Genomic DNA, 27,223 nt, shown 5'->3' with positions numbered 1-27,223 from the left:
CAGCCACAACAGATGAGCCCCAAAGATGGAGGTGTACTGAGTGGAGCCATGAGGGCTTTTGTTTTCACCCCCTCTCCAAGATGTTAATGATGTTATGTAATCATAAAGCCCTTGCAAATGAAGGAAACAGTAACAAGGGTGGTGGGGCAACCTTAAGAGAAACCTGGGTAGAAAGGGGCTGGGGAAAGATTGGATGAGTGGGAAGCAGATGAGAACCACAGGAACAGGTTGTATGTAAAAAGGTAAGTCCTGAACGGTTAGCTCTTTGGGCCTGTAGCTCTGTTATCTCTCCATTGATGGGGTCTTGGTGTAAGTGGGCTAAATATCTGGGAGGCTGCATTGCTACTTGGTGCCGTCTATCATTGGGAGGCATCTTGGACAATGAGTTAGTTGGCTTCTTTGTTTTTTTGTTTGTTTGTTTTGTTTTCTGTAAATTGTATACAGTTAGATATAGTTGTGACATCTTGCTGCCTTGACCGACCTCCCTTACTGCCTCTATACAGGGGGCATCCACTCATAGGGGTCCTCAGCCGGAAACTAGAACTGACTTATCCTGCTCTTTGAGCTTTGACCTGGCTTCAGAGAAGAAATCTTTTCACACAAGAAGAAAACTCAGATGTCATCAGTTGTTGTAAAATATTATTTGAATATATTATTTCCTACCAAGGTTTCAGGATAATTTTTAGATCATGCTGCTTGAACTGTATCAGGGGTTTTCATTCTGTGCTTTAGCTATGACTCCTAAACCAGAGTTGGGTCCTGTTTCTCTTGTAGATTATTGCTGTGCACCCACATTTCGTGAGATCCAGTTGCAAGCAGTTTGTGACCGGAGGGAAGAAGGTAAGTGTTGTGTGTCTCTACCTTGGTATGTAGCCTTGAGGGGTGTTGTATGTTTACTCTACAATTTATCCTTAATTTAATGTCTGGCTATTCATTAGGAGAAATTCAAGAAAGACAGTTGTAATGAAATCTGATGATCATCATCTCTTGGGGGAGTTGTGGCTTCACTGTTTCTCACTACATTGCTTTTTTTGTTGAGATGGAGTCTCGCTCTGTCACCCAGGATGGAGTGCAGTGGCATGATCTTGGCTCACTGCAGCCTCCACCTCCCAGGTTCAAGTGATTCTTCTGCGTCAGCCTCATGAGTAGCTGGGATTACAGACGCCCGCTATCATGCCTGGATCATTTTTGTATTTTTAGTAGAGATGGAGTTTCGCCGTGTCTCTAATAAAGAAATGGCCAGGCTGGTCTCGAACTCGTGACCTCAGGTGATCTGCTCTCCTCAGCCTCCTAAAGTGCTGGAATTACAGCTGTGAGCCACTGCGCCCAGCTTCTCACTACATTTCTTTGAAGTAGGTATAGGACAAGAAAATTAAGAGAGCTGTTACATCTAGAGCTTTGAAATATTGCCCCTTCCATTTAAAAATAACAAAAGCACACTTAAACTACCAATTTTTTTTTTCCTATTTTATTTTTTTCCCTTGTAGAAAAATCTCTTGACGGCCTTAATAAACTTTTAGAACAGTTATGGCTACTCTTCACTGACATGTTCATGGCACGTTTTATTATCTCAGTGCTATTTTAAAAATAAGAGATTGGGCTGGGCATAATGGTGGCTCACTTCTATGATTCCAACACTTTGGGAGGGCAAGGTGGGAGAATCACACAAGGCTGGGAGTTTGGAACCAGCCTGGGCAACAGAGTGAGACCCTGACTCTACAAAAAAATTAAGAAATTAGCTGCATATGGTGGTGTGCCTCTAGTCCTAGCTATTCAAGAGGCTGAGGTGGGAGGATCACTTGAACGTGGGAGTTTGAGGCTGCAGTGAGCTATAATTGCACCATTGCACTCCAGCCTGCGTGAAAGAGGGAGACCCTGTCTCTTAAAAAATGTAAAGAGAAATAAGAGAGAAAAACTTTCATATATTAACATTTTTCTGTTTATAGATATAGTAAATTCTCAAATTAAAGAATCTGTCTGCTTATAGAATAAGTCAAATTAGTTTTTTGTTTTCTGTTTTTATTACCTAGAGATCTTTTAAAGACTATTTTTATAATAAATGCAATCACCATACTGAAATTCCGAATATTATTTACTGTTTGGTTTGGAGCCAGTGAAAAGGAAGTAGTCTGTAGCTATTCCTGTAATAGTAGAGAAGTCTGGAGTAGCTGCTTTGAGGCCCAGCTACTAAATGCTTTTAAATGTTTTATGATACTTATCTGTCATTTTCCCTTGGTTCAATAGTTAATAGAATGATAGGGCAGGAAAACCTTCTGGTCCTTCCATGACTTGTCATGAGTGGCAGGTTGGTAGATCCTGATTCCATTCCACGACATAAAGCCAAGATCACGCCGGCTTTGATTTCTGCTAGAGAGCCCCTCCTTCCCGCATCTCACAGTCCATTGTTATTCTTAGGCTGTAGTCGCATTCACCTCATGTAAAAATGTCCAGGGGACTAAGTAGTGGGAATTACAGACCTAATCTCACATTCCCTAGCTTAGATCTGCAGCTGATCCACTCCTGAAAAAATAACTACCTTACTTGTCTTTGTCTTTGTCAGCCTCAGGAAAGAGTAGCATTAACATTCCTCTCGTATTTCTTAACTAAACGCTTTTTGGGTTAAGAAATTTTATGTGTGATTGCATTAGGGTTCTCTTAAAGGGACAGAATTAATAGGATATATATATATATATATATATATATATATATATAAAATAGTTTATTAGGGAGTATTAACTCACAAGATCACAAGGTAAGGTCCCACAATAGGCCGTCTCTGCAAGCAGAGGAGCAAAGAAGCCAGTCCAAGTCCCAAGCTGAAGAACTTGGAGTCATGTTCAAGGGCAGGAAGCATTCAGCGTGGGAGAAAGATGTAGGCTGGGAGGCTAAGCCAGTCTAGTCTTTTCACATTCTTCTGCCTGCTTTTATTCTGGCCATCGTGGTCAGATTAGCTAATTAGGTTAGATTGTGCCCATGCAGATTGAGGGTGGGTCTGCCTCTCCCAGTCCACCAACTCAAATGTTAATCTCCTTTGGGCAACACCCTCAGACACACCCAGGAGCAATACTGTACTTCCTTCAATCCAATCAAGTTGATACCATCACAGTGATATAGCATAAGTTCACAAGGCTGAAATTTAAACCCAGGTGTTCTTAGAACTGAAGATCTGGAGGAGAGATTTTGCTGTGTTGGTTTGTGTATTTTTTTTTTTTTTTTGAGACAGAGTTTTGCTCTGTCATCCAGGCTACAGTGTAGTGGCGCGATCTTGGCTCACTGCAAGCTCCGCCTACCGGGTTCACACCATTCTCCTGCCTTAGCCTCTGGAGTAGCTGGGACTACAGGCGCCCGCTACCACACGCGGCTAATTTTTTGTGTTTTTAGTAGAGATGAGGTTTCACCATGTTAGCCAGGATGGTCTTGATCTCCTGACCTCGTGATCCACCCGCCTTGGCCTCCCAAAGTGCTGGGATTACAGGCTTGAGCCACCGCACCCGGCCTGTGTTCTTTAATAATCAGTGTATTTGTGAAGTTTAATAATTGCTTTTCTGCTGTAGGGGATACCTGTAGTCTCATCAAGTTTGCCACATTAATTCTGCTGCATGAATGTCTTGTCTCCCTGTAGGATGTCTGGGTGAACTGTGTCAGTAACATATTCTTCATCCTTTTACTTAGCATATGATATCATTTGCAGACATCCATAGAAAGGACAGTGTGCATGCAGCAGTCTGGGTCAGAGTCCATTGAATAGATCCATGAACAGTACAGGAACAGCAGAGTAATCTAGCATCTAATTATTGGTGAGGTAACATGAGAAGAGCTTGGAATTTATAGAAAGTTGGACATTGGGATAAGCAATAAAATAAGTAGAATTCAAAAAGTGCTGAACAGGCAGAACATTAGGGGTTTGGTTTGTCTCTTTGGTTGTCACTGACTACTTGACAGGCTGTTCTATGTTCAGTCTTCTATGAGAGTAATTTTTTTTTTCCTGTTGAGTTCTCCAAAAATGCATCTGTTGACATCTCTTTCCAAGCACACACAAAAATGTTTATGTGTATATAAAATGAGAGTAAAATAAAAACAGTTAAAGTCATCTGGTGAAAAATTGAATTAAAAATGATTTTGTTATTAACTTAGACATTCGGGACTAAAATCATTTAAAAGGAAAAACACACTGAAAAGCTTCGTATATTGTATATAAGGTTTAGTATTTGGGGCATGAGAAAAGCACGTGTATGATAGTTTAAAGTGAGGAATCCCGTGATTACCCATGTCAGTGTAAGTAATTGGTATTAAGCCATCTATTTTTGAGATGTTTTAAAATAGCTTTATTGGTACATAATTTGCATACCATGAGGTTCACCAGATGATAGTATGCTGTTTAATGGTTTTAAATATATTTACAGTGCTTTGCAACCATCAACATAATCTAACTTTAGAACACTTTCATCACCCCAAAAAGAAACCTCGTACCCATTAGCAGTCATTCCCCATCTTCCTTCCTCCCCTCCTCTCATCCCTAGGCAACCACTAATCTGTTTTCTTTCTCTATAAGTTTTCCTATTCTGGTTATTTCATATAAATGGAATCGTGTAATATATGGCCTTTTTGTCTAGTTTCTTTCCTTATTTTTCTAGGCACATCAATGTTGTGGCATGTATCCGTATTTCATTCCTTTTTATGTCCAAATAATATTTCATTGTGTAGATCTATCATGTTTTATTCATCCGTGTATCACTTCATTGACATTTGGATTGTTTCTACTTTTTGGCTATTATGAATAATGCTGCTATGAACATTTTTGTACGGCTTTTTATGGCTATGTGTTTTCATTTCTCTTGAGTATGGAATTGTTGAATCATATGGTAACTATGTTGAACATTTTGAAGAGTTGCCAAACTGTTTCCCAAAGTGATTGCTCCATATTACATTCTCATCAGAAATATATGAGGGTTTTAATTGTCTACATTCTCACCAATGTTCATTCTATTTTCTCTTTTTGATTATAATCACTCTGGTGTGTTAGTGATACCTCACTGTGGTTTTGACTTGCATCTAATGACTGATGATGTTGACCATCTTTTCCTGTGCTTATTGGCCATTTGCATATCTTCTGTGGAAAAATGTTTATTCAGATTCTTCACTCATTTTTTAATTGGGTTTTTTTTTAATTATAGAGTTGTAAACTTTAAAAAATAAATTCTTGGCAGATATTCCTTATTAGATACATAATTCGCAAATATTTTTTCCCAGCCTATGAGTTGTTGATGGTATCCTTTGAGGCACAAAAGTTTGTAACTTTAATAAAGTCACATTTATCTTAATTTTTTTTTTTATACTTGTACTATTGGTGTTGTATCTAAGAGATCATTGCCTGTTGCCTGTTCCAAGGTCATGAAGATTAATGCCTGTTTCTTTTAAGACTTTTGTATTTTTTACTCTTAAATTAGGTGTATAACATATTTTGAGTTCATTGTTGTGTGTGATGTGAGACAGGAGTCCAAATGTATTCTTTTGACCCAGCATCATTGTTGCAAAGACTATTCCTTTCCCATTGTCTTGGGCCCTTTGTGGAAAATTGGTTAACCATAAATGTTAGGGTTTATTTCTAGACTCTGAATTCTACCAGTCTATATAGCTATCTTTATGCCAGTGTCCCTTTTAGGTTTCAAAGCCACTAATTTTTCTGTAATTAGTTATGGGATGATAGCTGAACTACAGATGCTCCTCAGTTTACAGTTGGGGTTGTCCCAATAAACCTATTGTAAGTTGAAAATATCATTAAGTCAAAAATGCATTTAATATACCTAACCTACTGAACATCACATCTTAGCCTGGCCTACTGTAATTATAGTCAGAACACTACAGTTAGGCAAAATCATTTGGCACAAAGCCTATTTTATAATAAAGTATTGAATATATAATGTAATTTATTGAAAGCTGAAAGTGAAAAATGAGTCATTGTATGGGTACCATCATAAAGTTGAAAAATTGTTAAGTCAAATAATCATAAGTCAAAGACTGTGTACTCTTAAAACTTTGGTTTGGGGTTCTTTCCCTTTAAAAAGCCATTGTATATCATCATTCTTTAAGGAAAACCTGTTTTTATTCCCAGTACGATTAAAGCACCCTAAGGTAATACAAGCAAATTATTTCCACTTACTAAAGAAGATATATATATGACATCTGTCTATCTATCTATCTCTCTATCTATCTATCTATCTATCTATCTATCTATCTATCTATCTATCTAGATGGAGAGGTGTGTATGTGTGTATGACAAAACAAGTCTTTTAAAAGTGTGATAATAGTTTGTGATTTAGAATAATTTATTTAAAAAGCCATTATAATTCATTTTACTTATGTTGAAGGCTTTAGAAACATGTAACTGTGTCCACAAATTAATGACTTGTAACATACAAACTTTGATTTATTTGGATCCATTAAATTTTATCATATAAATATGTATTTAGTAAGTAGTAAAAAGTACCATTTACTTGATAAATTATAATGATCTGTTTGCATATGGTTAAATGGAGATTTTTAAAACATGTATCAGCCTGGTGTGATTTGCAGAAATCTCCAGAGAATTTCCTTTTTCTACATGTTGTGTGGTATATACTTGTAAAGATTATTGATGCTACATTCTTTTGACATTAGTGTGTTTTGTTTGTTTTGAAATAGATTTATTTAGTTGAGGTATTTTAGGATGTGTTTTTCTAATTTCATTAAGAAATATATCTTTGATGTTAAAAACTAAAGGCATGTAGGAGGTGACATTAAGAAAAGAGGACTATTGTGAAATGATCACTTTCATTTTGAAAGTGTTCGCAAATTTTTAGCAGGAGCTGCTCTTTTTGTAACTCAGTTATAGAGGTTTATATCTTTGACAAATGAGATAAACAACTACATTGGCTCAGTAGCTACTCAAATCCTTTCAGCTGCAATTTTAAACCAGCAGCATAAACTAGGCAGAACAATTTCGAAAAGCCCAGCATTTAGCAAATGGTTATAACCTTGCAATAATCATATGTCACAGATACCAAGATCCCTCCTTTGTTGAGAACAGGTGGCGGATCACATAGAGGGAAAAGAGAATAAAGACATAGATAACTGGAGGTTACGACTTTCTGCCTTTAAGAAATAATTTAATCTTCAAAAAATTGGAGCAAAGACTAGCCAAATGAAGGTGTAATGTGGAATAAAGACATTCTTAACCCTTAAGAACACTGATCTTTAGACTGACAGCCAAATAAATCCTTGGAATTATATGCCACCTTCTACAAACAATGGGTTAAAGTGGCACAGAGACTAGAAGAACTAAGTAGAAAAGTAGAGGACCACTATGAGATATTCATGAAGTCATAAGAAAATTTGAGAGAGATGTCTATTAATATTTAATAGTTGTTTAGTCTTATTACGATTTTTGATTCCTATAAAAATTATTAAAGTAATTAGAACATACTTTTCAAAATAGTACTGCAGAATATAGCAATGCAGCAGAAGAAAACCTGAAACTGTAGTTTGACAGATACTTCCTTTTTAAAGTTCTCCTTCTTAGGTGTTTAGAGATAGCTCCTTATCCACCAGGGACTAGGACTAGGAGGCTATAGTTCTGTCTGGCATAAACTTTTATTTTAGGTTTTCAAGGTGTCTTCTTAGTAGTTGAATGCAATAGCTGGATTTATGGACTCCAGTGCTTGACACATGAGCATAAAAAGTTTATTCCAAATTCTGTTTTGTTTCCATCTTGAAAAAAGAAAGAAAAGAGAAAGCACATCTCTTGAAAATGCCATTGGAGAGAGCTTTCAAACATGTGAACCAATGAATTTTTTTTGTAAGTGTAACCTTGTTGTGTAGCAAGAATTCTAATACAGGAGCATGGCAAATGAAGTTTCTATTTTAGAAATAAATCTGCCAAGTGAATCTTGTCTGGAGTTTTTTTTTTTTTTTTTAATTGTCCAACTTTCCCTCTCAGCAGGTAAACTTTAGCTTCATAGGACCTTTACCTTTGAACTCTGAAATATACTTTGTAATAACTAGTTCTACTACTTTGACAAGTCATTAAATTGTTGTGATGCTGTTTGCAGTGGAGTTCACTTTTAGAAATGAGATAGTCAGTTGTTTGGCGTTATGGTGGGATAGAATGAGGGGACCTGGCCGCAGGGACAGGTTGCTTTGTAAGCTGGAAAATGTCAGTCAGCAAACAAGGAAAGGACTGGAGTGAATGAAATGAGGAAAATTTGAAATGGCAAATTTTACCTGAAGGACAGAGATGGTAGTGTCAACCAGCTTCTGTAAGCTTCCAGCAGTGATCTGCAAATAAAAAATTGGATTTTGAATCCTTTTTCAAAGAGGAGTCAATACGGGAAGCTTTTTATAAAACTGTAAATATTTAAAAAATTATTATTAAGATTTTTAAATTTTATTTTTTCCCTTGTTATCAACATTATTTTTATCTTTTTCTAGCTTAATTGAGGTATAATTGGCAAATTAAAATTTCATATATATATATATATATATATATATATATATATATATATATATATATATAGTGTGTGTGTGTGTGTGTGTGTGTGTGTGTATTTTTAGCAGAGACTGGGTTTCACTATGTTGGCCAGTCTGGTCTCGAACTCCTGACCTCGTGACCACCTGCCTTGGCCTCCCAAAGTGCTAGGTTTACAGGCGTGAGCCACCATGCCCAACCAAATTATAGATATTTAAGTTACAATGATAATTTGATATATACCAAATGTATTTAGTATTTATTGTGAAATGATTGCCATATTCAAGCTAATTAACATTATCAGTTGCCTCACATAGTTACCGTTTTTTGGTGTGATGAGAATACTTACAATCCATTAGTAAATTTTAAGTATTTAATATAGCATTATTGAATATAGTAACCATTGTGTACATTAGATCACCAGAATTTATTCATCTTAGAACTGAAAGTCTGTGCCCTTTTGGCCAACATCTCCACATAGCTCCCAGTCCCCTGGCTACAAATCTTTTTAGGATCTGGATAATCTGGTGAGCCTTTTCTTACCACTGCCATCCCTAAACATGAAGTGTAGGGGTGCTTCCTAATGTGTTTGTTCATCTTTGGGTCAGATTGGAGCTGGGGTTTTGATGGCTAGAAGGGTTTTGACATTAGCAGTTCCTGTCTGTCTCCTGTCCAGTGTTTGGATCTCTAGGATAGTATTTCCGCAAGTTGTCAGATGCTTGATTGTAGCCTTCTACCTGAAACTTCCTTCCACATTACTTACTATTGTAGTTTTCAAGTGAATCATCTGAATATTTTTAAGAATTAAGATTAAGGCTTCCTAATTAATTCACAATTACACCACAGGCAGCCACCAATCTAATGGTTGCATGTTGAGGCATTGTAAATACATACCTTTATTTCTTCTAGGTACTGTGTTGTAAGTTGTAGTTCCATTCCTAGACGTTTATTTCATGCTGTCATCAATGTACCAAAATTGATTAAAAACCATTGATTAATAGGAAGTAAAACACAAATGTAACCTTCACAAGAATTTTTTTAGGTATTAAAAATGAAGCAATAGAACAGTTCTATTAAAGTATTTTTTGGTCAGTTTTCCTATGTGTGCTAAGCTATCTGAGGCTAAAATTAGAAATATAACACTTAAATAAAAATCATTTTCAGTCTGAAAAACAGGTGTTCTTCATTGCTGATTGCTTTTTTGATGTCGATATGTAGGACTCCTAGAGTATTTGAATGGTATCTACAGTGGTCGGGGTGGGAGAGTTGGGTCCATAGCAACTTCATTTTCCTTTATGATTCCCATTGTCTCATATTCATCAAATGCCTGTTAAAAATATACTTTTTTCTTTAATGAGTTCAGCTAACTTTTTCATATAATATTTCTGTACTGATTGTAGCTTTCCCCTGAACTCGGATGTTAAAACTACCATCTCTCTTCCTGGAGTAGTCAAACCATCTTTTCCTCCTTGCTGATAATACCTTCTTTTGCGTATGGAGAGTCCTGTGCGTATTCTTAAGTATTTTGGGGAGTGACCACAAGTGTCATTGCCAGTTCAGAGATGTTCCTTTCTCTCTTTTGCTTTAAGATAAGGCTGTATAAAGCAAGGGGTCACAACTGCAGTCATTGTTAGTTGGTGTCACGGTGCAAACTAAATCAGTCATTTCACAGGAGTATTTGGTTTGACTCTGCTTCCTGAATACAACTTTGTGTCGTGCTTCATGTTAGGTGCTTTGTGTACACAGGATCTTGATTTCAGAAATGGTGGTAGGCTTCCAAAAGCATACAGGTAGGGTGGTGTAGGTAGAATATAGTTAATAAGACCATTAGTCAGAAAAGTGGTTTGATAGGAAATGAATGTGTTTATATGTTCACATACAACACTATGGGGTGAATTTACAATCCTTTATTTGTCTTTAAGCCTTTTGGATCCCCCTCAGCCTGTACGTTTGTTTTCGTTTTAATTTTTTAACTCAGTTTCAGCCAATTTTCTTGATGTTTGTAACAGTGAAAATTGGTGCAAGCTAACTGTCTAACAATAGTGAATTAGCTGTGTCAGTGCCCTGTGGCCAAAGATCACCAGGAGCACCCCATATGGTTTTAGGAAGATGTTAGAAGAATTGTAGGATTTAGGCTGGTATGAGGTGATTTCGGGGAGGTTTAAGGCATCAGGGCTTTGCTCTAGATTGGATGCTGTCATGCAGTATGAGTAATTCTACAGTTGGGCATTTTAATAAATATTATCTAGAAGGAGAAAAGGCTAAGCTAAAGCCAAAGTCATAACTGGTAAAGAAGCAGCAGTCTGTCATTTTAGCCAAAGCGGGAGGTGTTTGGTCATTGCCACGACTTGGAAAATGTTCATGTCTGGTTTGCGTTCAGACGTGATTATGGAGGGGTCTTGCTTCTGTCCTGGGTCTTCACGATCATGGAGTGGCCTCGGCTGATACTGGTTTTCTGTGAAATTGTTTATATTCATAAGGAGAACATCAGGGCCCTGCTGTGGGTGCCAGGCTAGCTTCTGGATGTCAGCTTTTCTCTTTCTCAGTTGGAATAAATAAAATTCTCAACATTTGATAGATTGCTTCTGTTGAGATTCTTTCCTAAAATATATGTATGGTTTTAATTATCCTTTTTTGTAGAAATAAAATTATGTATGTAGATGTATTCATGGAAGGCTGTACACCAAATTATTAACAGTGTTTGTGTCTGGGCAGGATTATGAATGTTCTTTCTGACCTTCATTGACTTTTATTTACTTTTTTGTAGTAAGCATGCATTATTTTTATAATAACAAAAAGCAAAGGAATGTATAGGGTAATCTCAGTTATTTTAGATCTTATTTTTAACTTATGATTGTACATCATATTGAAATTCCCTACATTATTGACGTCTATTCTTAGCTCAGTGTTATTGAATAGTTGCATACTGTTGTATCTTATGGATCTATTTGATTTTCTTAACCGTTCTGTCTTTGGACCTTTAGGTTATACCCAATGTTTGGCTGTCATAAATCATGATGTGGTGAAGCTGGGAATCTTTGGGCTTTCATCTGTTCCTCTGAATGTTTTCCTATCATTGATTCTTAGGATTAGAATTACTGAATCAAAGGTTATGATTATTTTTTAGGCATTTAATATGTGTTGCCAGGTAAAATTGTATTCCAGAAAACTTACACAAGTGTACATCAGCTATGTGTGAGTACCTATTTTACCACATGCTCTTTGCCAATCTGATATATAAAGATACTCCATTTTTCTATTTTGTAATATATTTGAATTGTTAGTGATTTTGAACATTTTTATTAGCAACTTCTGTATCTTCCTTTGTGATTTGTCTGATTGTATTCTTTGCTTAGGGCAGCTTTTAATATTACCATAGAAGCCAAAACAATGAAGGCTGTCCAATTGATATTTACTGTCAGTTTGAGCACAAATTGTTGCTGCTTACTGAATAGCCTGTAGCCTTTTCTCCAATTTTGGCCAAATCTGGAATAATTATTCTTGTTCCCAGGGAGGCATTATATAGGAGTCTAAATGAGACTTTAGACCCTGAAGTGTGTAGAGAGGACGAACATATATTACCCCATAGATGTGAGTCTGCCCCAAAACCGTCAGTTCTGCCACTTCTGTGAAAGCTATCAGCGCTGACCAGTGTGTCCAGTTAATGCCAGTTTTTCATAGAGATAGTAAGAAAGTGGATTATAATGCTCAAAATTGGGTTCATTTGACTCCATTTCTTCTGCAGATAGTGTCTTGATTTTTTTTTTTTTTTTTCAACTTTTGGGCTTTGTTTTTGTTTTGTTTTTTTTAAGTTTAGGTTTTTTTTTTTTTTTTTTTTTTTTTTTTTTTTTTTTTTTTTTTTTTTTTTTTGAGACAGAGTCTCACTCTGTTGCCAAGCTGGAGTGCAGTGGTGCGATCTCGGCTCACTGCAACCTTTGCCTCCCAGGTTCAAATGATTCTTTTGCCTCAGCCTCCCGAGTAGCTGGGGCTACGGGTGCACACCACCATGCCGAGCTAATTTTTGTATTTTTAGTAGAGATGGAGCTTCACCATGTTGGCCAGGATGGTCTCCATCTCTTGACCTTGTGATCCGCCTGCCTCAGCCTCCTAAAGTCCTAAAGCCACTGCGCCTGTCCGGTTTTACTTTGAAGTGTGTGAAGGGCTTGTTCAAATACGTAAACCCATGTTTTCAGGTAACTGTCTACATTATTCAAGACTTAGCAATTTTGCATTTCTTTTTGATATACTCACTGTGCAAGGATTTTCACCAGTCATCAATGATTGAGGTTGTAGATAGTTAAAGTTAGAGATATTTGTTCATTGCACAGAACATTAATTCGAGTTTAATCACCCAGTGGATGACTTTTGTGTTATCTCTGCCCTGATGATGAGGGTGTTTGACCTTGAGCCCAGCCCCGGGAAATGTATCCTCAGATAACTGCAAACTGAAAAACAGACTCAAGGTGTTTGGTATGAACAGCCAGCTCTATTAAATTTGTGGAATCCATATGGAAGATTTTTTTTTAAGTGGTAAAATTACTTAGAAAGTGTCCTAGTCATTTCTGAAATCACACTTGTAATTATGTGCTTGCATTTGCAGAAACTGCAGATTAGTAGTTTAAATAGGGGCCTACCTCACATGCTGGCTTGATTGCCAAACCCACATAGGTGTGTAGGTAGATCCCGCATAGGTGGGTAGGTAGATCTAGCTGTCATCTCTAGTTTTTTAATGCAAAGAAAGCTGCTCCGAAATGGCACCTCCGGTGTTTGACTTATTTTGTTCTCATGGAGCCTTTAGCTTAGATTTCTTGGTTGCTGAATTGATTGTTACCTTGTGTTGATACAGTATTTTTTAAATTTCAAAGCATTGGTCTGTCTATATAGGTTTCACAGAATTAACTGCAAGGGCCTGTCCAAAGCCTGTGTTGCTAACGCAGGAACAGAAAACCAAATACCACACGTTCTCACTTGTAAGTGGGAGCTAAATGATGAGAACACATGGATACATAGAGGGGAACAACACACACTGGGGCCTATTGGAGGATGGAGGATGGGAGGAGGAGGGAGAGGATCAGGAAAAATAACTAATGGATACTAGGCTTAATACCTGGGTGACAGAATAATCTGTACAACAAACCCCTGTGACACTAGTTTACCTATGTAACAAACCTCCACATAAACCCCTGAAATTAAAAAACAAGTTAAAAAAAAAAAAGTGTTGCATGGGAATGGTGTTTACTAAAATATTGTTTGTAAGCAAGCGCCATTTGAGTTGGCTCTAGGAACCCTTGTGCACACAAGTTTTCTATGGTATCAGCATTTTGTCTGTATTGAACTTGTTTTAAACATGTTAAATTCAGATAAAGGGGATTGAAGCATTATAACTTGTTCAGAAAATAACGACTGAAGTTAAGGCAATAATATATTTTGGAAGTTCTCTTTTTCTTCCCACATGTTTATATTGTATCTTGATGGACATAGTAGAGCTATTGGTGGTGTTTAGAAAAGCTGCATGTTTGAAACTTTGGCACTAAGCCTAAGCAGGAAGCAAGACAAAGACACTTACCTACTCCACATGGGTTCCTGGTCATTCCTGCCTCCTTCAGGATTCAAGACCCCATCTGCTGTCAGTAGCCAGCCACCATCCTGGGTCTTCTCCACACTCACTCATTTTTCTCACTTGCCTTCTTGACTTTTAAAATTTTGCTCATGATCTTTTCTAATCTTGAATATTTAAATCCTTTTGTAACAAGACTTTCCCATTGTTATGCCTTTATTTTTATTGAGACAGTTTTATTTGTTGGGTTTTACTTTTATCTATTTCTCTATTTTATTACCTGGATCTTCCATACCTTCCTGACCTAGCACAGGTTCTCGTCTGTGAAATACTTGTTTTCTTTAAGCCCCTTGGTTCTCCCTGTAGGAACACACGTGGTGTCTAAGCCTTGACCCTGGACTGAAGCCCCTGCTGAATCTTGCCCACTTTCTTGTCTGCGTCAAAGCTAGCAGTGTGGTCAGTATTTAGGGAACCTGAAGGAGCCAAGTGATTTATCAACTTGAAAGATTACAAGATGATTAAAACAGGGCCAATCATGCTCTTTTCAACTCCCATCAGGGAAGAGTGAGTGACAAGTAATGGGCGTTAGGTGACCAGAATTGGGGGGTGACCAGAATTGGGGACTTCATTACAGCCCGATAGGAATCTTGCCACCCATGTGGGAGATTCTGGGCTCCGTGTCCTTATAGCGCTCTGTAGAGTAGGGAAACACTAGATAGATTTATCAGCACAAAACAGAGGAGAATAAAGTATATTGCGGAGGATGTGAGAGCTCATATTGAAATATAAGTACTGAGAGTGCTGACTGCCAGAATGTGGATTTATGGGAAATAAAGCCCTAAAATACTTTCTCCAACAAAAAAATAGACCTCTTGGAAACAGCTTTTCCTCTCTATGTACTTAGCTCCCATTGAGCTTAAATTGCTCTTAGTATTGTGATAATGACAGTTCAACATTACAGGGTATGGAAGATGAACCAAATAAATTAACCAGCTGCTTTTAAGGGTAGTTTTTTTCAATGGCTTACCCCATAAAATGCTTTGTAGAACATTCGTGCTCAGTAGGTCTGTGGGCAGTTTTATGACTGGAAGGAAAAAAATGAGTATTATTAAATGTCAGTGAAGTACAGGCAGATAGTTTTGTGGTAGTTAAATTAGTATAGAATGTTTGTAAGAAAAGGAGTTCATCTTTTCTTAAATCATCAAAGCAAAGCTTCCCTTGGCATTCCTATCAGGAAATATTTTTCTGCTTGAAATTCACGGAGATTAGAATAAAAAAGCCAATGGAGAGTGGATCATTTGGCCATTGTCCACTTATGAAACTCTATGTCAAATCAAAGCGAATCCCGTATGAGAGTTTCAGAGGTATAGAAATGACTCCATAATTATTAGCGATCATTTAAGGTTTTATACTATGTAGGATAGGAAAAGTGGACTCATGAGTAAAGAATAAAGTAGAGCGGAGAGGAAAGGCAGAAATAAATGTTTAACGGGGCCAGGCTGGTAACATCAAGGAGAGAAGCAGGCCAGGTGCCAGAGAGCCTGGAGAAGTAGGCGCTGTGGCAATCCAGAGAGCCTTCTGCAGGCTTGCAGACACATTTCAGAAATTACCGTTCGGGCCAAATGTGTGGTCAGTTCGTGTCTCTGAAATAAAGAAGCTGCAATTACTTGAACCTAAGAGAGGAAGGCTAACCTTAAAAGCAGCTTTCAAATTTTGGACAAGCTGTGCATAAATTCTATCTGCTGGCCTTGAGCAAAGGGAAATAGAGTGACATTACGTGCCTGGATATGGGATCCATAGAAGTGAGCTGTCTCTAAAAGCAAGGCTGTGTTGATTGTATGAATTAGTCATTGGGTTCTTTAAACTTTTGAGATTGGAGTAGATTCCAATATGTTCAAAATACTTTAGGAATATTACTAACTGTAAAGATAGGCTGAGTAACAAAGGTTTTGGGAAATTATGTAACTCCTCCTATAGCAAATGTATTGTGTATATGGTCAGAGAAGGAAAGAATTAAGACTAGTAGACTAGGATAGTCTACTTAATATTTAATATTTATTATGCTTGTGTGTCTAGCAAAGTATAAGATATGATCCTTTTCCCCAGCGCACTGGTTGGGGAAATGCAAGGTAAACACGCCAGTCTCAGTGAACAAGATTTAATAGAGTTAGTTGTGCAGTGAGAAAACCAGTGTGACCATAAAACATACAGAACCAATAAATTGGGGGGAAATTATTTGACTTACAAAAGAATTCTCCTAAATGATCACTTTCCTTAGTATGTTTATGATGATCTGCTTTATTTACAGATATTTTCTTATTTTTTGTCCACAAAATATAAAGTGATAGGGACTTAGGCTATTTGAAAAACATAAGAAAATAACGTAAATCCTGTCAAAACTTGTAATGTTAACTAGTTATAATTTGTTTCATTTACAGAGGTTAATTTTTTATTCCCCTCCATTTTTGAGCACACATCAGCTGCATAGAATGGCATGTGCCTGTCTGCATTGTAGAAATAATCACTGGGAGAAGCTTCTTTGCTCTTTTGATTGCATGTCAGAGCAGGGTCCACAAGATTTTTGGGAATCAATCCTGAGATGGCCTGGATTCAGAATTCTTCTGTCCTTCCTTTGCCTCCTCCCCTCTGCTGGAAGTTTTTCGTTTCTTGTTTTGGGAGGTAGAGTAGGAGACAAAAGGAGGCCAGAGTTCAGCCACCTTTGCTTCTTCCCGTAGCTCGGAGCACACAGAGTGTAATAGAAAGGGTCCATTGGAGTGAGCTTATATTTTGGTGGGAACTGCAATAAGATGTAATTAACAGTTTTCTGAAGAAGTTAATGTTTTATTTGAAAAGTATATACAGTTTATGTAAATTCATTCTAATACATGTTCAGTATGCCTCAAACATTACTTCTTTAAGTTCCAGTGAATTTTTTTTTTTTTTTTTTTTTTTGAGACAGAGTTGTGCTCTTGTTTGCTAGGCTGGAGTGCAGTGGTGCAATCTTGGCTTGCTGCAACCTCCTCCTCCGAGGTTCAAGCCATTCTCCTGCCTCAACCCCCCGAATAGCTGGCATTACAGGTGCCGGCCACCATGCCTGGCTAATTTTTTTTGTATTTTTAGTAGAGACGGGGTTTCACCATGTTGGTCAGGCTGGTCTCAAACTCCCGACCTCAGGTGATCCACCCGCCTCGGCCTCCCAGTGCTGGGATTACAGGCGTGAGCCACCGCGCACAATCTCCAGTGAAATTTTGATATTGCTTTGTTGTTTCATTGTAACTATTCCCCCAAGTTTTCCTGATTCTAAAAATAAGAGAATGGATTTTCAGTCCCATTAATGTATTAACATTATAAAAATATTCATATATTTAGTGCAGAATAATTATAACATAGAAATATAAAATTTCAGCACTCATTTATAGAATTAGGATTACTTCGTTATTTATCTTTTAGATTTTATAATATATGTGGATACACATTCACATTTTAAGGACATTGTATTGAATACGGCAATTGTAATCTGCTTTTTTATTTAATATGCCCTCGTAGGTTTTTGTGTTAATGAAGATACATGCATAAAATAATTTAATAATGGATACATACTCATCGTGTGTGCTCCACTGTATTATGCTCTGGCATTCCTCAGTTGTTAGTCCATTTCTGGCTGTTATAAATAGCTTTACATGCATCTTTACTAAGTCGTCTGATCATTTCTTAGCATAAGTTTCTGGATAGCAACCTCCTGGTGTCATGTTTTTTTTTTTAAAGCTTTGAGTCCATGATGCCAAATGATCCTCCAGAAAGCTGGTGTCCAAGATCACAGCTCAGTAGTTTGAAGATGCCTCTTTCTCGGTACACACTCCACTGTACCCCCCACCCCACATATCCGTTCCTGACCATATCATTTTGATTCATCTTTATCAGTTCATTCTTTTTCCTTCATCTATCAGTTCTAGAAACATTGCTGTACTGTTTTGAGTGTTGATTTTATAAAATGTTTTTACTATCTGGACAAATCCATTCCTCCCCCTAAATTACTTGATAAAAAAAGTTTTTATATTTTTAAATGAATTTTTAGCATTTTTGGAATTTCTAGAAATAATCCCTTTGGGATTTTCTTTGGACTTGCATTAAAATTATAGGTTAATTTAATGAGACTTAAACTCTTCAGTGAGAATCGGAGCCTTTCTATCCATGCATATAATGTGCCTTTCTGTTTATTGAGCTCTCCTTTCGCATCCCTCAATGAAATGTTTTTGTTTTGTTGTGTAGCGACTTGTCGTGTTCATTATTAACTTTTAAATCTAGATTTTCTGTTTTCTACAACTTTCTATCCCATAAAGTTTAGGTTTGTAGTATTTGTTTTCTCATTTTTCAAAGTACTGTGGTTACCATATGAATTCATCTTTTACTCAAAGATCGAGAAAATTTTTTGTATCATTTTTGTTTTGTTTTGTTCTTTCTCTTGTTCTTTGTTATTAGTTTCTTAATTTTGCTGTTGCATGAGAATTATGATAAGAATTAGATCTTACTTTTAAGTTATTTTGTTTTTTTCAATGTCTTCTTCTTCATATGGAGTCACAAGTTGGGGATTACTCCCTGGGTAATTTGTGTTCTTTTCAAATGCAAGATTTTTCCATAGGTGCCTGCCTCTTGTCAGAGTGCCTGTTTTCCCTCCCACCTGGGACAGCTACCGTGCTGGCTGCATGCTTGGGGACCCAACCCTTTGTATTTCAAAGTGAGACTGACCACTCCCCTTTGTTCCTGCCCCATTACACTGAGTGTGGGAGGTGTTGTAGCATTCTAGGACCTGCCTGACCAACTACTTCCCAGGCAGGCTTCTTCTGGGGGAATGAGTTAAATCATGGCCTTCACTGAGGTCTTACTATTAGCATATTTTACAGAATTTTTAGCTTAAAATTTGGAGCGTATTTAACTTTTTCAACACAGGTGCAGAGTTTCTCCTCTTAGTGCTGCATTGGTCATTTCTAGGTGGGAATTGGTGAGGGAAAGGAATTTGATGCTGTGTCCCGCCATGCTGTTCTCCCGGCCATCCAGCCAACCCTTCATTGCAGCAGGTGGTTATTGAGCACTCCCTGTGCTTTGCCCATTTCGTACGATCACCTCCATCAGATCCAGGCCACAGATAGAAGATAGACATTTTGATCTTATCAATTCATCATGTTTAATTGTTGTGGCCGGGCATGGTTGCTCACACCTGTAATCCCAGCACTTTGGGAGGCCAAGACTGGTGGATCACCTGAGGTCAGGAGTTCAAGACCAGCCTGGCCAACATGGTGAAACCCCGTCTCTACTAAAAGTACAAAAATTAGCCAGCCATGGTGGTGCACACCTGTAATCCCAGCTACTCAGGAGGCTGAAGTAGGAGAATCACTAGAACCCGGGAGGTGGAGGTTGCAGTGAGCCGAGATGGTGCCACCACACTCCAGCCTGGGTAACAGAGCGAGACTCCATCTCAAAAATAAATAAATAAATAAAAAGAATTGTTTTTAGCTGCCTATCTTCAGTGGGGCATAATCTTCTCTGTAGCAGGAACTGTATGCTCAGCCTTTCTCCCTCTTTCCTACATTTTGAACCTGCCCTTTCAAAATACTGAACAGATTCATCATCCCTCTGCATTTGGGCTGACACAGTAGCTTCCCTAGCTCTGTTCTCTGCAAATGGCAGAGGCTGAATCACAGTCAGGGGACACTCCCGAAGGCCTCTAACTGGGGGGTAGGGAGGCATGGTAGTAGTGACTTCTGAATTGGAACCTTCTGACTTCTGAAGGTTCTGACTTCTGAATTGGGATAGGAGAGGACAGGGTGGGTTAGAAGGTCTCTGAGAATATATAGGATATATCTTAATGGGAAGACGGGGCTAAGTATGGTCAGAAGAATCCCTGCCTCCAGTCTCCCTGTGGAAGTTGTGAAGTCACACAACTTCAAATTGTTACAGCATTTTAAAGTAACTGTACTTTGCTTACTTGTGATGATGGACATCATATTTAATTTTAGGGATTTTATTTTGTACTTCCTCTGCCTGTGTTAGTCTAACTAGTGAGAAAGATATACAGGAAATACAAATAAAATGTGAATTACCCTCTTTCCCCTGTTACCTGTTTCCCCTGTCTCTTTTGGGGTGGGTAGAGGACATAAAATATACTAAGGTAGACTGAAATTACTTGTAGTGGTAGGAATTTTAATAATTCTGTTATGGAATCTGTTGTCAGCATTTGCTTTTAAAGGGTAAACGTGTTTCAGGATTGCATGCCTTAAGTTATATACTGTATAAATGTCTTTTCTTAAAGGATTTAAATGGAATATATCAAGAAAAATATTTTATAGTGTTCTTAATAATGTATGACTTCCTAGAATACATCTTTATTAATCTTAGAGGTTTTTGACCAGTTATATTTTATATTAAAATTTATCCAGCAGGTTTTTTGAATGATGGAATCTTCCCTTTAAAATAAAGACCCTAGATACTATGAAATTTCTAAAGAAGCTTAATTCCAATTTTTCTTGTTTTGTGATGTGAATTACTGTTCAAAAGTCATTGTTCAGTTATTTGAGTTAAATGAAAAACATAGCTGTGACTAATATCTTATTTTCAGTGAAAAACTTAAGAGGTTTTGATTTCCCGATTTACAAAATAAATTAGTTCCCGGACAATCATTTGAAGAACTTGTGCGATACAAATCTTTTGATTGACTAATGTGCGTTATTTTCCGTGAATCTTGGTGTTTTGGTGCCACCCTGTGGCCTGGCCTTGTAGTAACTTCAGCACTCATCCATTTTGAACAACGTCCTGGGGAGAATATGATGTGCTAGGAATTCTTTCCAGGGTACAAATAATATACTACTATAAGTTACATTAAAGATGTCGAGAGTGACTTGTTTGTTATTTGGTCACAAGGATAGGTAAAACTAATCGGTAAAGAACCTGATACATGATTTGCAGTTTCTAAGATTCTTTGTTTATGCTCTTTGTCCCTAGCTGCTGCTGTTTGAACGGTCGTGGATGAACAGATGGAAGTCCGTTGTTCTGCATGAAGGGGAAGGGAACATAAGGAGTGTGAAGTGGAGAGGCCATCTGATTGCTTGGGCCAATAATATGGTAAAAAATACGCCTCTGTCTTCCCAATGCTTGTTGAGTGGCAGAAGAATGGCCAAGTTGATAGGGCTGTAATGAAGGGAAAAGATGCCACTTGCTGAGGTGGTGATTTCTAAAAGGTGAAAGGACGATTGGTATCGTACCTAGGAGGTTAAAGAAATTAGATTGCTTTTGGCTTTCATAATATAGTAATTCCCAACATATTCTGGACTCTATTTTAGAGTAAGAAACCTGAGGCATGGAGAGTAGCCAAGAAAATGAAAAGCTATCTTAATAATTGAAGGACTGCATTGGGAATGGGTCTTGAAAATATCATTTGCCTGTTGGCCAAAGGCAAGTAAGAGTTGATATGAAACAAGTGCAGAATATTGCTGATTTCTCTTTTACTCCCAGTATAATCATAGGCAGAAGTATAGACCTGCCTGTAAGAAAGTGAATTGTGAATTTCAGTGCTGCATTTTAACTTAAAGTTTACTTGCTGTGAATTGGGGCTAGTAGGAAGTTTTAAAAAATGGTGTTTTTGACATCTGGCATATCTTTTGGAACATCAAGGTATAATTTAGTAAATCAGTTCTATTCAGTTTTAGATGGTAGAAATCTGGCTAGACTCTACCTTTTTATTGTGGACTTTCCTTACTTCTCCTGGGTCACAGTGAAGGTAAAACAAACCTGTGGTCTCTTGGTCCATTTTTAGTTTTAGCTGCTTGCCTGATGTTTTCATGTGAGAATTTTTAAATGTCGGATGTAGTTTTCTTTATATAGGTGGCTTTTCAGACTCAAAGTTGTTCTAAAAAACAAACTTCATTTTTGTGGTGGAACCATAAAATTAGAAACATTACATGTCTGTCATTTTGGAAATGCAGCTATTGATGTCTGTACATTTCATGTTTCTGTTGGATTTGAGTCACCCATATCATCTAAGAAAATCTCCTTTGTCCAGAAAGAAGGGTGGAGGTGTCCTTGTGGTTTAAGTTCCCATAGGGTTTGTGTGGAGCAGGAGCATTTTCCTTGCACGCTCAGTAAACACTGCTAATACTTCTCCCTGCTGGTTATTGCTAGTATGTAGCAGGGGCTGTTAATAAGTTTTCTGTTACTTTCCTCCTGAGTAGAGGATGCTTACTGCTGTTTTATTTTCCAGGGTGTGAAGATTTTTGACATCATCTCAAAGCAAAGAATCACCAATGTGCCCCGGGATGATATAAGTCTTCGCCCAGACATGTATCCCTGCAGCCTCTGCTGGAAGGACAATGTGACACTGATTATTGGCTGGGGGACTTCTGTCAAGGTGGTTTTGCTTGTCTTTATAATAAGTCCGTGTTGTTATAGATCCACTGAGGGTGGTCCAAAGGGCTGTGAGTCTTGAATGGCTTCTGGGACCCAAATCTTTTCACCTGGATGTTATTGGGATGTGATTACCATTTAATGCTCAAATTATTTCCTGTGCATACGTTTTAAGATACATTCTTTCTTTTCCACGGCATGTAAAACTATTTGTGAACTTTTTCATGTTCAGAATGGTGCTGTCTTTTTCAATCTTCTTTTAATTTCTCACATCCCAGCTGGCCTTAGCTGTTTACAGAACATGGGGTCGTTTTGTTGTTTAGTCAGGTTTTCTTCTCTCTATTTTTCTTTCCGTTTCCCTTCGCTTTGACCCTTCACTTCTTCGTTAGAGTTATTGATAGTGGGAAGAGAAGGTCAAAATTCAATCATCCTGCTGCTGGGTGATCATTTGATGGAGTAGAGGCCCAGACTTATCATCAATAATAAGATTTGGGAATATTTTCTGAAGTTTAATTATATGACCCTTAGGTGCCTGGGTAAATGAAATTTAGCTGCTTTGCAAAAGGGGGCCCAAAGCGCATTCACATTTATTTTATGCCTACTAGTGCTTCTATTATATTAAATACTTCAGTGGCGAAAGTTATTTCTCTTAAAAAAAATAGCTAAATTCAAACAAAATAAACTAAAAATTAGCGTAAGTGTAAAAATGGCATGAGAGAGTATCCCAGCAATAGTCTCATGGAAGAGCTCAGGCTTTGAGGCCAGACAGACCTGGGATCAAGTCCAGCTTCTCTCTTTTCCTTTGGGATCCTCTGTGAGCCTTACTGTCCTCATCCACAAAATGGTAGTGCTAATTGTTCTCACATCACAAGTTTTGGGGAGAAAGAAGTGAGCTAAGGCATGTAAAGAGTTTTGCATAGAATCTGATGTATTGTAATTGCTTAATAAATGTTAGCTGTCACTATTATATAAAGTTCTAGAAATGTCATGAAGGGGACATGGCTGTTTAAAATTTACTCTTCTCTGGAAAGGGAAAGTGGAAAAATTATTAATGGAATGACTGTTATTAGCAAGACAAACATTGTTACACTTCCGGCCTTCCCAGCCCTTATTTTATTAACATTCAGGTTCTCTTTTCTTCATGTGTTAAATGAACACAACCTGATTTATATTTAGGGTAACAGGAAGGAAGCTGTGCCTATAGCGTAGGATGGAAAAAGTGATTCCCTGTGGGCTCCCTGTCCCGTGTGTGTGGTTACTCATCCAATAAATTTATATTCTTAGTATTTTAAAAATCCCTTAAATGGACCAGGTAGCTTGTTAAAGTTCTGATTTTCTTTTCTTATGGTGAAAGAAGGAAAATTAGCCTATAGGAATATGTAACAAGTTCACTCATTACTACCAGAAATTCTTTTTCTGGTGTGCTGAATGATGGCCCCAAGGATAGCAGGCCCTAATTCCTAGAACCTGTAAATGTTTCTTTATATGACAAAAAGGCAAATATTTCTTTATATGACAAAAAGGTAAATATTACTTTATTTAGCGAAAGATATGATTAAGTTAAGGATCTTGAGATGGGGGATTAACCTACATTATCTAGGTGGGCCCTAAACGCAATCATGCTTATCTTTTTTTTTTTTTTTTTTTTTTTTTTTTTTGAGACGGAGTCTCGCTCTGTCACCCAGGCTGGAGTGCTATGGCCGGATCTCAGCTCACTGCAAGCTCCGCCTCCCGGGTTCACGCCATTCTCCTGTCTCAGCCTCCCGGGTAGCTGGGACTACAGGCGCCGCCACATCGCCCGGCTAGTTTTTTGTATTTTTTAGTAGAGACGGGGTTTCACCGTGTTAGCCAGGATGGTCTCGATCTCCTGACCTCGTGATCCGCCCGTCTCGGCCTCCCAAAGTGCTGGGATTACAGGCTTGAGCCACCGCGCCCGGCCAAATCATGCTTATCTTTATGAGAGGAAGGCAGAGGGAGATGCTAACATGGAAGAGAGGAGGAGAAGGCAGTACCACTGTGGAGGCAGAAATTGGAGTGAGGTGGCCAGTGAATGGTGGCAGCCACCAGAAAGCTGGAGGAGACAGCAGATTGTCCCCTAGAGCCTCCAGAGGAAGTACAGCCCTGCCAACACCTTGATTTTAGCCCAGTGAACCTGATTTCAGACTTCTAGCCTGCAGAACTGTAAGAGAATACATCTCTGTTGTTTTAAACCACGAAGTGTGGCAGTCTGTTATAGCAGCCATGGGAAACAAATACCCTTTCTCTATGCCTAAGTTAAGATCCAGCTTCTATACAATTTTTATGGCAAATATTTCATTTTATTGGAGGTTCCTTTTCTTCAAACTTAGTTCTACATGTTGAGCACTTCTCAGTGTAGACTCTTAGTGAGTTCTGTTGAAGGAAGAGGAGATAAGGACATGGTCTTTCTTCAGAGAGACAGCAATCTTGTTGAGGAGAAGCAACCAGAAACAGTATAATAAAGTGTGCAATTGGAGCTTACCATTTACTTCATTCATTCATTTGCCCAACAAACATTTACCAGGTGCCTGCAGTGTGCCAGGCAGTGTTCTAGTGTTGCAGAACACGAATAGACAAATGAGTAAGTTCCTTCCCTTGGGAAATTTATGATCTAGTGAGGAAGGTAGACAAAAACAAGTAAGTATAGCATGTTGAAGGTGACAAATAAAAAGGAGGACATTTTAACAGGATAATAGGAAAAGGGATTGGGGTAGGTACCATTTACTATAGGGTGGTCCAGGGATGCTCTGTCCAATAACTAATATGTCGTTTGGTCAGAGATCTGGAGAGAAAAGTTATGCAGCTCTATGAGGGCCTGGGGTAGGAGGTGTTAGCAGGAGGAGCAGGAGTGCAAAAATTCTTGAAGCAGGAGTGTGATTGGTGTGCTTTTGAGGAATAGCAAGGAAGCTATTTGTGTCAGAGTGAGTGGAGCAGGTGTGGAGGAGAGGGATGTAAGTGAGGGTGGGGGAGGATAGGGTGGAGGAGCAAATGATGTTGGAGCCTAGGGGCCCTTGAGAGGTCTTTGGCTTTTAATTTGAGTGAGATAGGAAGCCAGCACAAGGCTTTGAGCTGTTGTGGAGTCAGCTAAGTGATCTAACTTGTGTTTTAGAAGGATCTCTGGTTGCTGTGTGGAGCTAAATAGCAAAGGGGCAGCCAAGAGGGGAGACCAGTTAGGCTACTGCAGTCATCTCCGTAAAAATAATGTTGTCTCGGGTCAGTGTAATGCAGCTGGTAAGAAATGACCAGATCCTGGATATATTTTGATGGTAGACTCTGCAGTATTTGTTGACAGTTGCATGTGGAGTGTGAGATCACAGTCACCTAACATACTGGAAGGTGAAGCTACGTTTTGCTGAAATGGGAAAGACTATTGATAGAGCCTGTTTAGAGTGAAAAAGGCAAGAGTTGGTTTTAGGTGTGTCTACTTGAGAGATGCCTGTTATCCACCCATGTGGAGAAATGGAGGAGACAGTTGGAGGAAGCAGATTAGAGTTCATGGGCAAGAACCCACCTGTCAATGGTAAAGGGCTCTTATAATCATTGATTTGTGCTTATGCAGGACAAGAGCTTAGGGCAGCACTTACCTATTCACCCACCTTTACCTGCCACTTTCTACCTATGAGACAGGTGCTGGGTGAGCCCAGACTGCAGAGCTGAGGAGTACAGTAGAGCCATGCCCAGCTACCAGTAGTGCAATGCTTCCTGTTCTCAAGTTGTGGCATGGTCAGCGAGATACCAGTGAGGCCTTGGTGTGAATTCCAACTCTGACCAGGCAGTCTGGCATCACTCACAGAGCTTCAGTGTCCTTATCTCGAGATTAGACATAATAACGTTGTCTTTCAGGGGTGTCTGAGTGTTGGAAGACTGTCAGCCCTCCAGTTCTGTCAGTGTCCCTCAAATCTCTGCACTTCATCTTCCTGTCAAGTCTTTTTGGTGCTGGTTTTGCCCCAGCTAAACCTGTGCTAAACAGTGTAGTTAGAATAATCTAAGTGCAGGTCAGATGAGGTCAGTCCCCTCCTTGCCCATAGGATGATTGATCATAAGCATGACTTCCAAGGTTCTGCGTGATCTGCCTTTCCATTCCTCTCCAGCCTCAGCTCTGTCCCCTTCTTCCCCCATGCCCTCCATTTCTGTCTGATTAAACTTCCAGTTGAAGGCACTACGCTGTCACATCACCCTGTTCTCCTGTGCTGTCTCTCCTGCTTCAACTTACATGTCACTTCTTCCAGGAAGTCTTCCTGCCCTAGCAGGAGATGCCCCTGCTCTGTACTTCCCCATCACACTTCAGTAAAGTGCCTTATTTTTGTGTCTCCCCCGCTGCACCATAATCTTAAGAAAATAATGATATCTGTTTCACAAAGGGCTTAACTCAGGAGCAGTGCCAGTAAGTGCCCAAAAAGTGTTCACTAATATTGCTGTTACATTTGCTTTTTTATTATACTTCAAACCACTTGAAAGACTGTTCCTCATGTACTTATATCAGCACATTAAAGCAGTTGTCCATCTGGCATTGTGGAATGTGCCATTGGATGATTTAACAGTTCCCTAGTAAGTGTGGAAAGAAGAGTGGATCACTTATAAACTCAAAAGTCTACCAGAAGGGAAGAAAATTGGAGAGCGGACAGGAAATTATATGAAATGGACAAGAGACAAATGGCAGAAAGCAATCAAGGAGGAAGACAGCCGGTTACTTCTATGTGGAGGCTTCTACCTCTGTAGCCATGGGTTCAAGCCCTGCATTAGGGAAAGTG

General features: G+C 38.5%; 1 protein-coding gene across 2 annotated transcripts in view; it reads left to right on the top strand.

The window, feature by feature from the left end:
* Positions 1-27,223, top strand: part of VPS41 (VPS41 subunit of HOPS complex) — a 184,946-nt gene that overhangs the window by 93,733 nt on the left and 63,990 nt on the right. For both annotated transcript variants that reach the window (XR_004057966.1, XM_030932462.1), the window contains exons 7-9: positions 775-840; positions 21,057-21,176; positions 22,312-22,458. Coding sequence is in view for 1 of the 2 variants with exons in the window: in XM_030932462.1 (XP_030788322.1) it covers positions 775-840; positions 21,057-21,176; positions 22,312-22,458 (333 nt within the window). In the remaining variant the exon portion in view is untranslated. The remainder of the gene's footprint in view (positions 1-774; positions 841-21,056; positions 21,177-22,311; positions 22,459-27,223) is intronic.

The sequence above is a fragment of the Rhinopithecus roxellana genome, chromosome 6 (genome assembly GCF_007565055.1).
Source record: "Rhinopithecus roxellana isolate Shanxi Qingling chromosome 6, ASM756505v1, whole genome shotgun sequence".
NCBI classification, from domain to species: Eukaryota; Metazoa; Chordata; class Mammalia; order Primates; family Cercopithecidae; genus Rhinopithecus; species Rhinopithecus roxellana.
The sequence above is the reverse complement of the archived record's forward strand: the minus strand, read 5'-3'. Positions and strand labels throughout refer to the sequence as shown.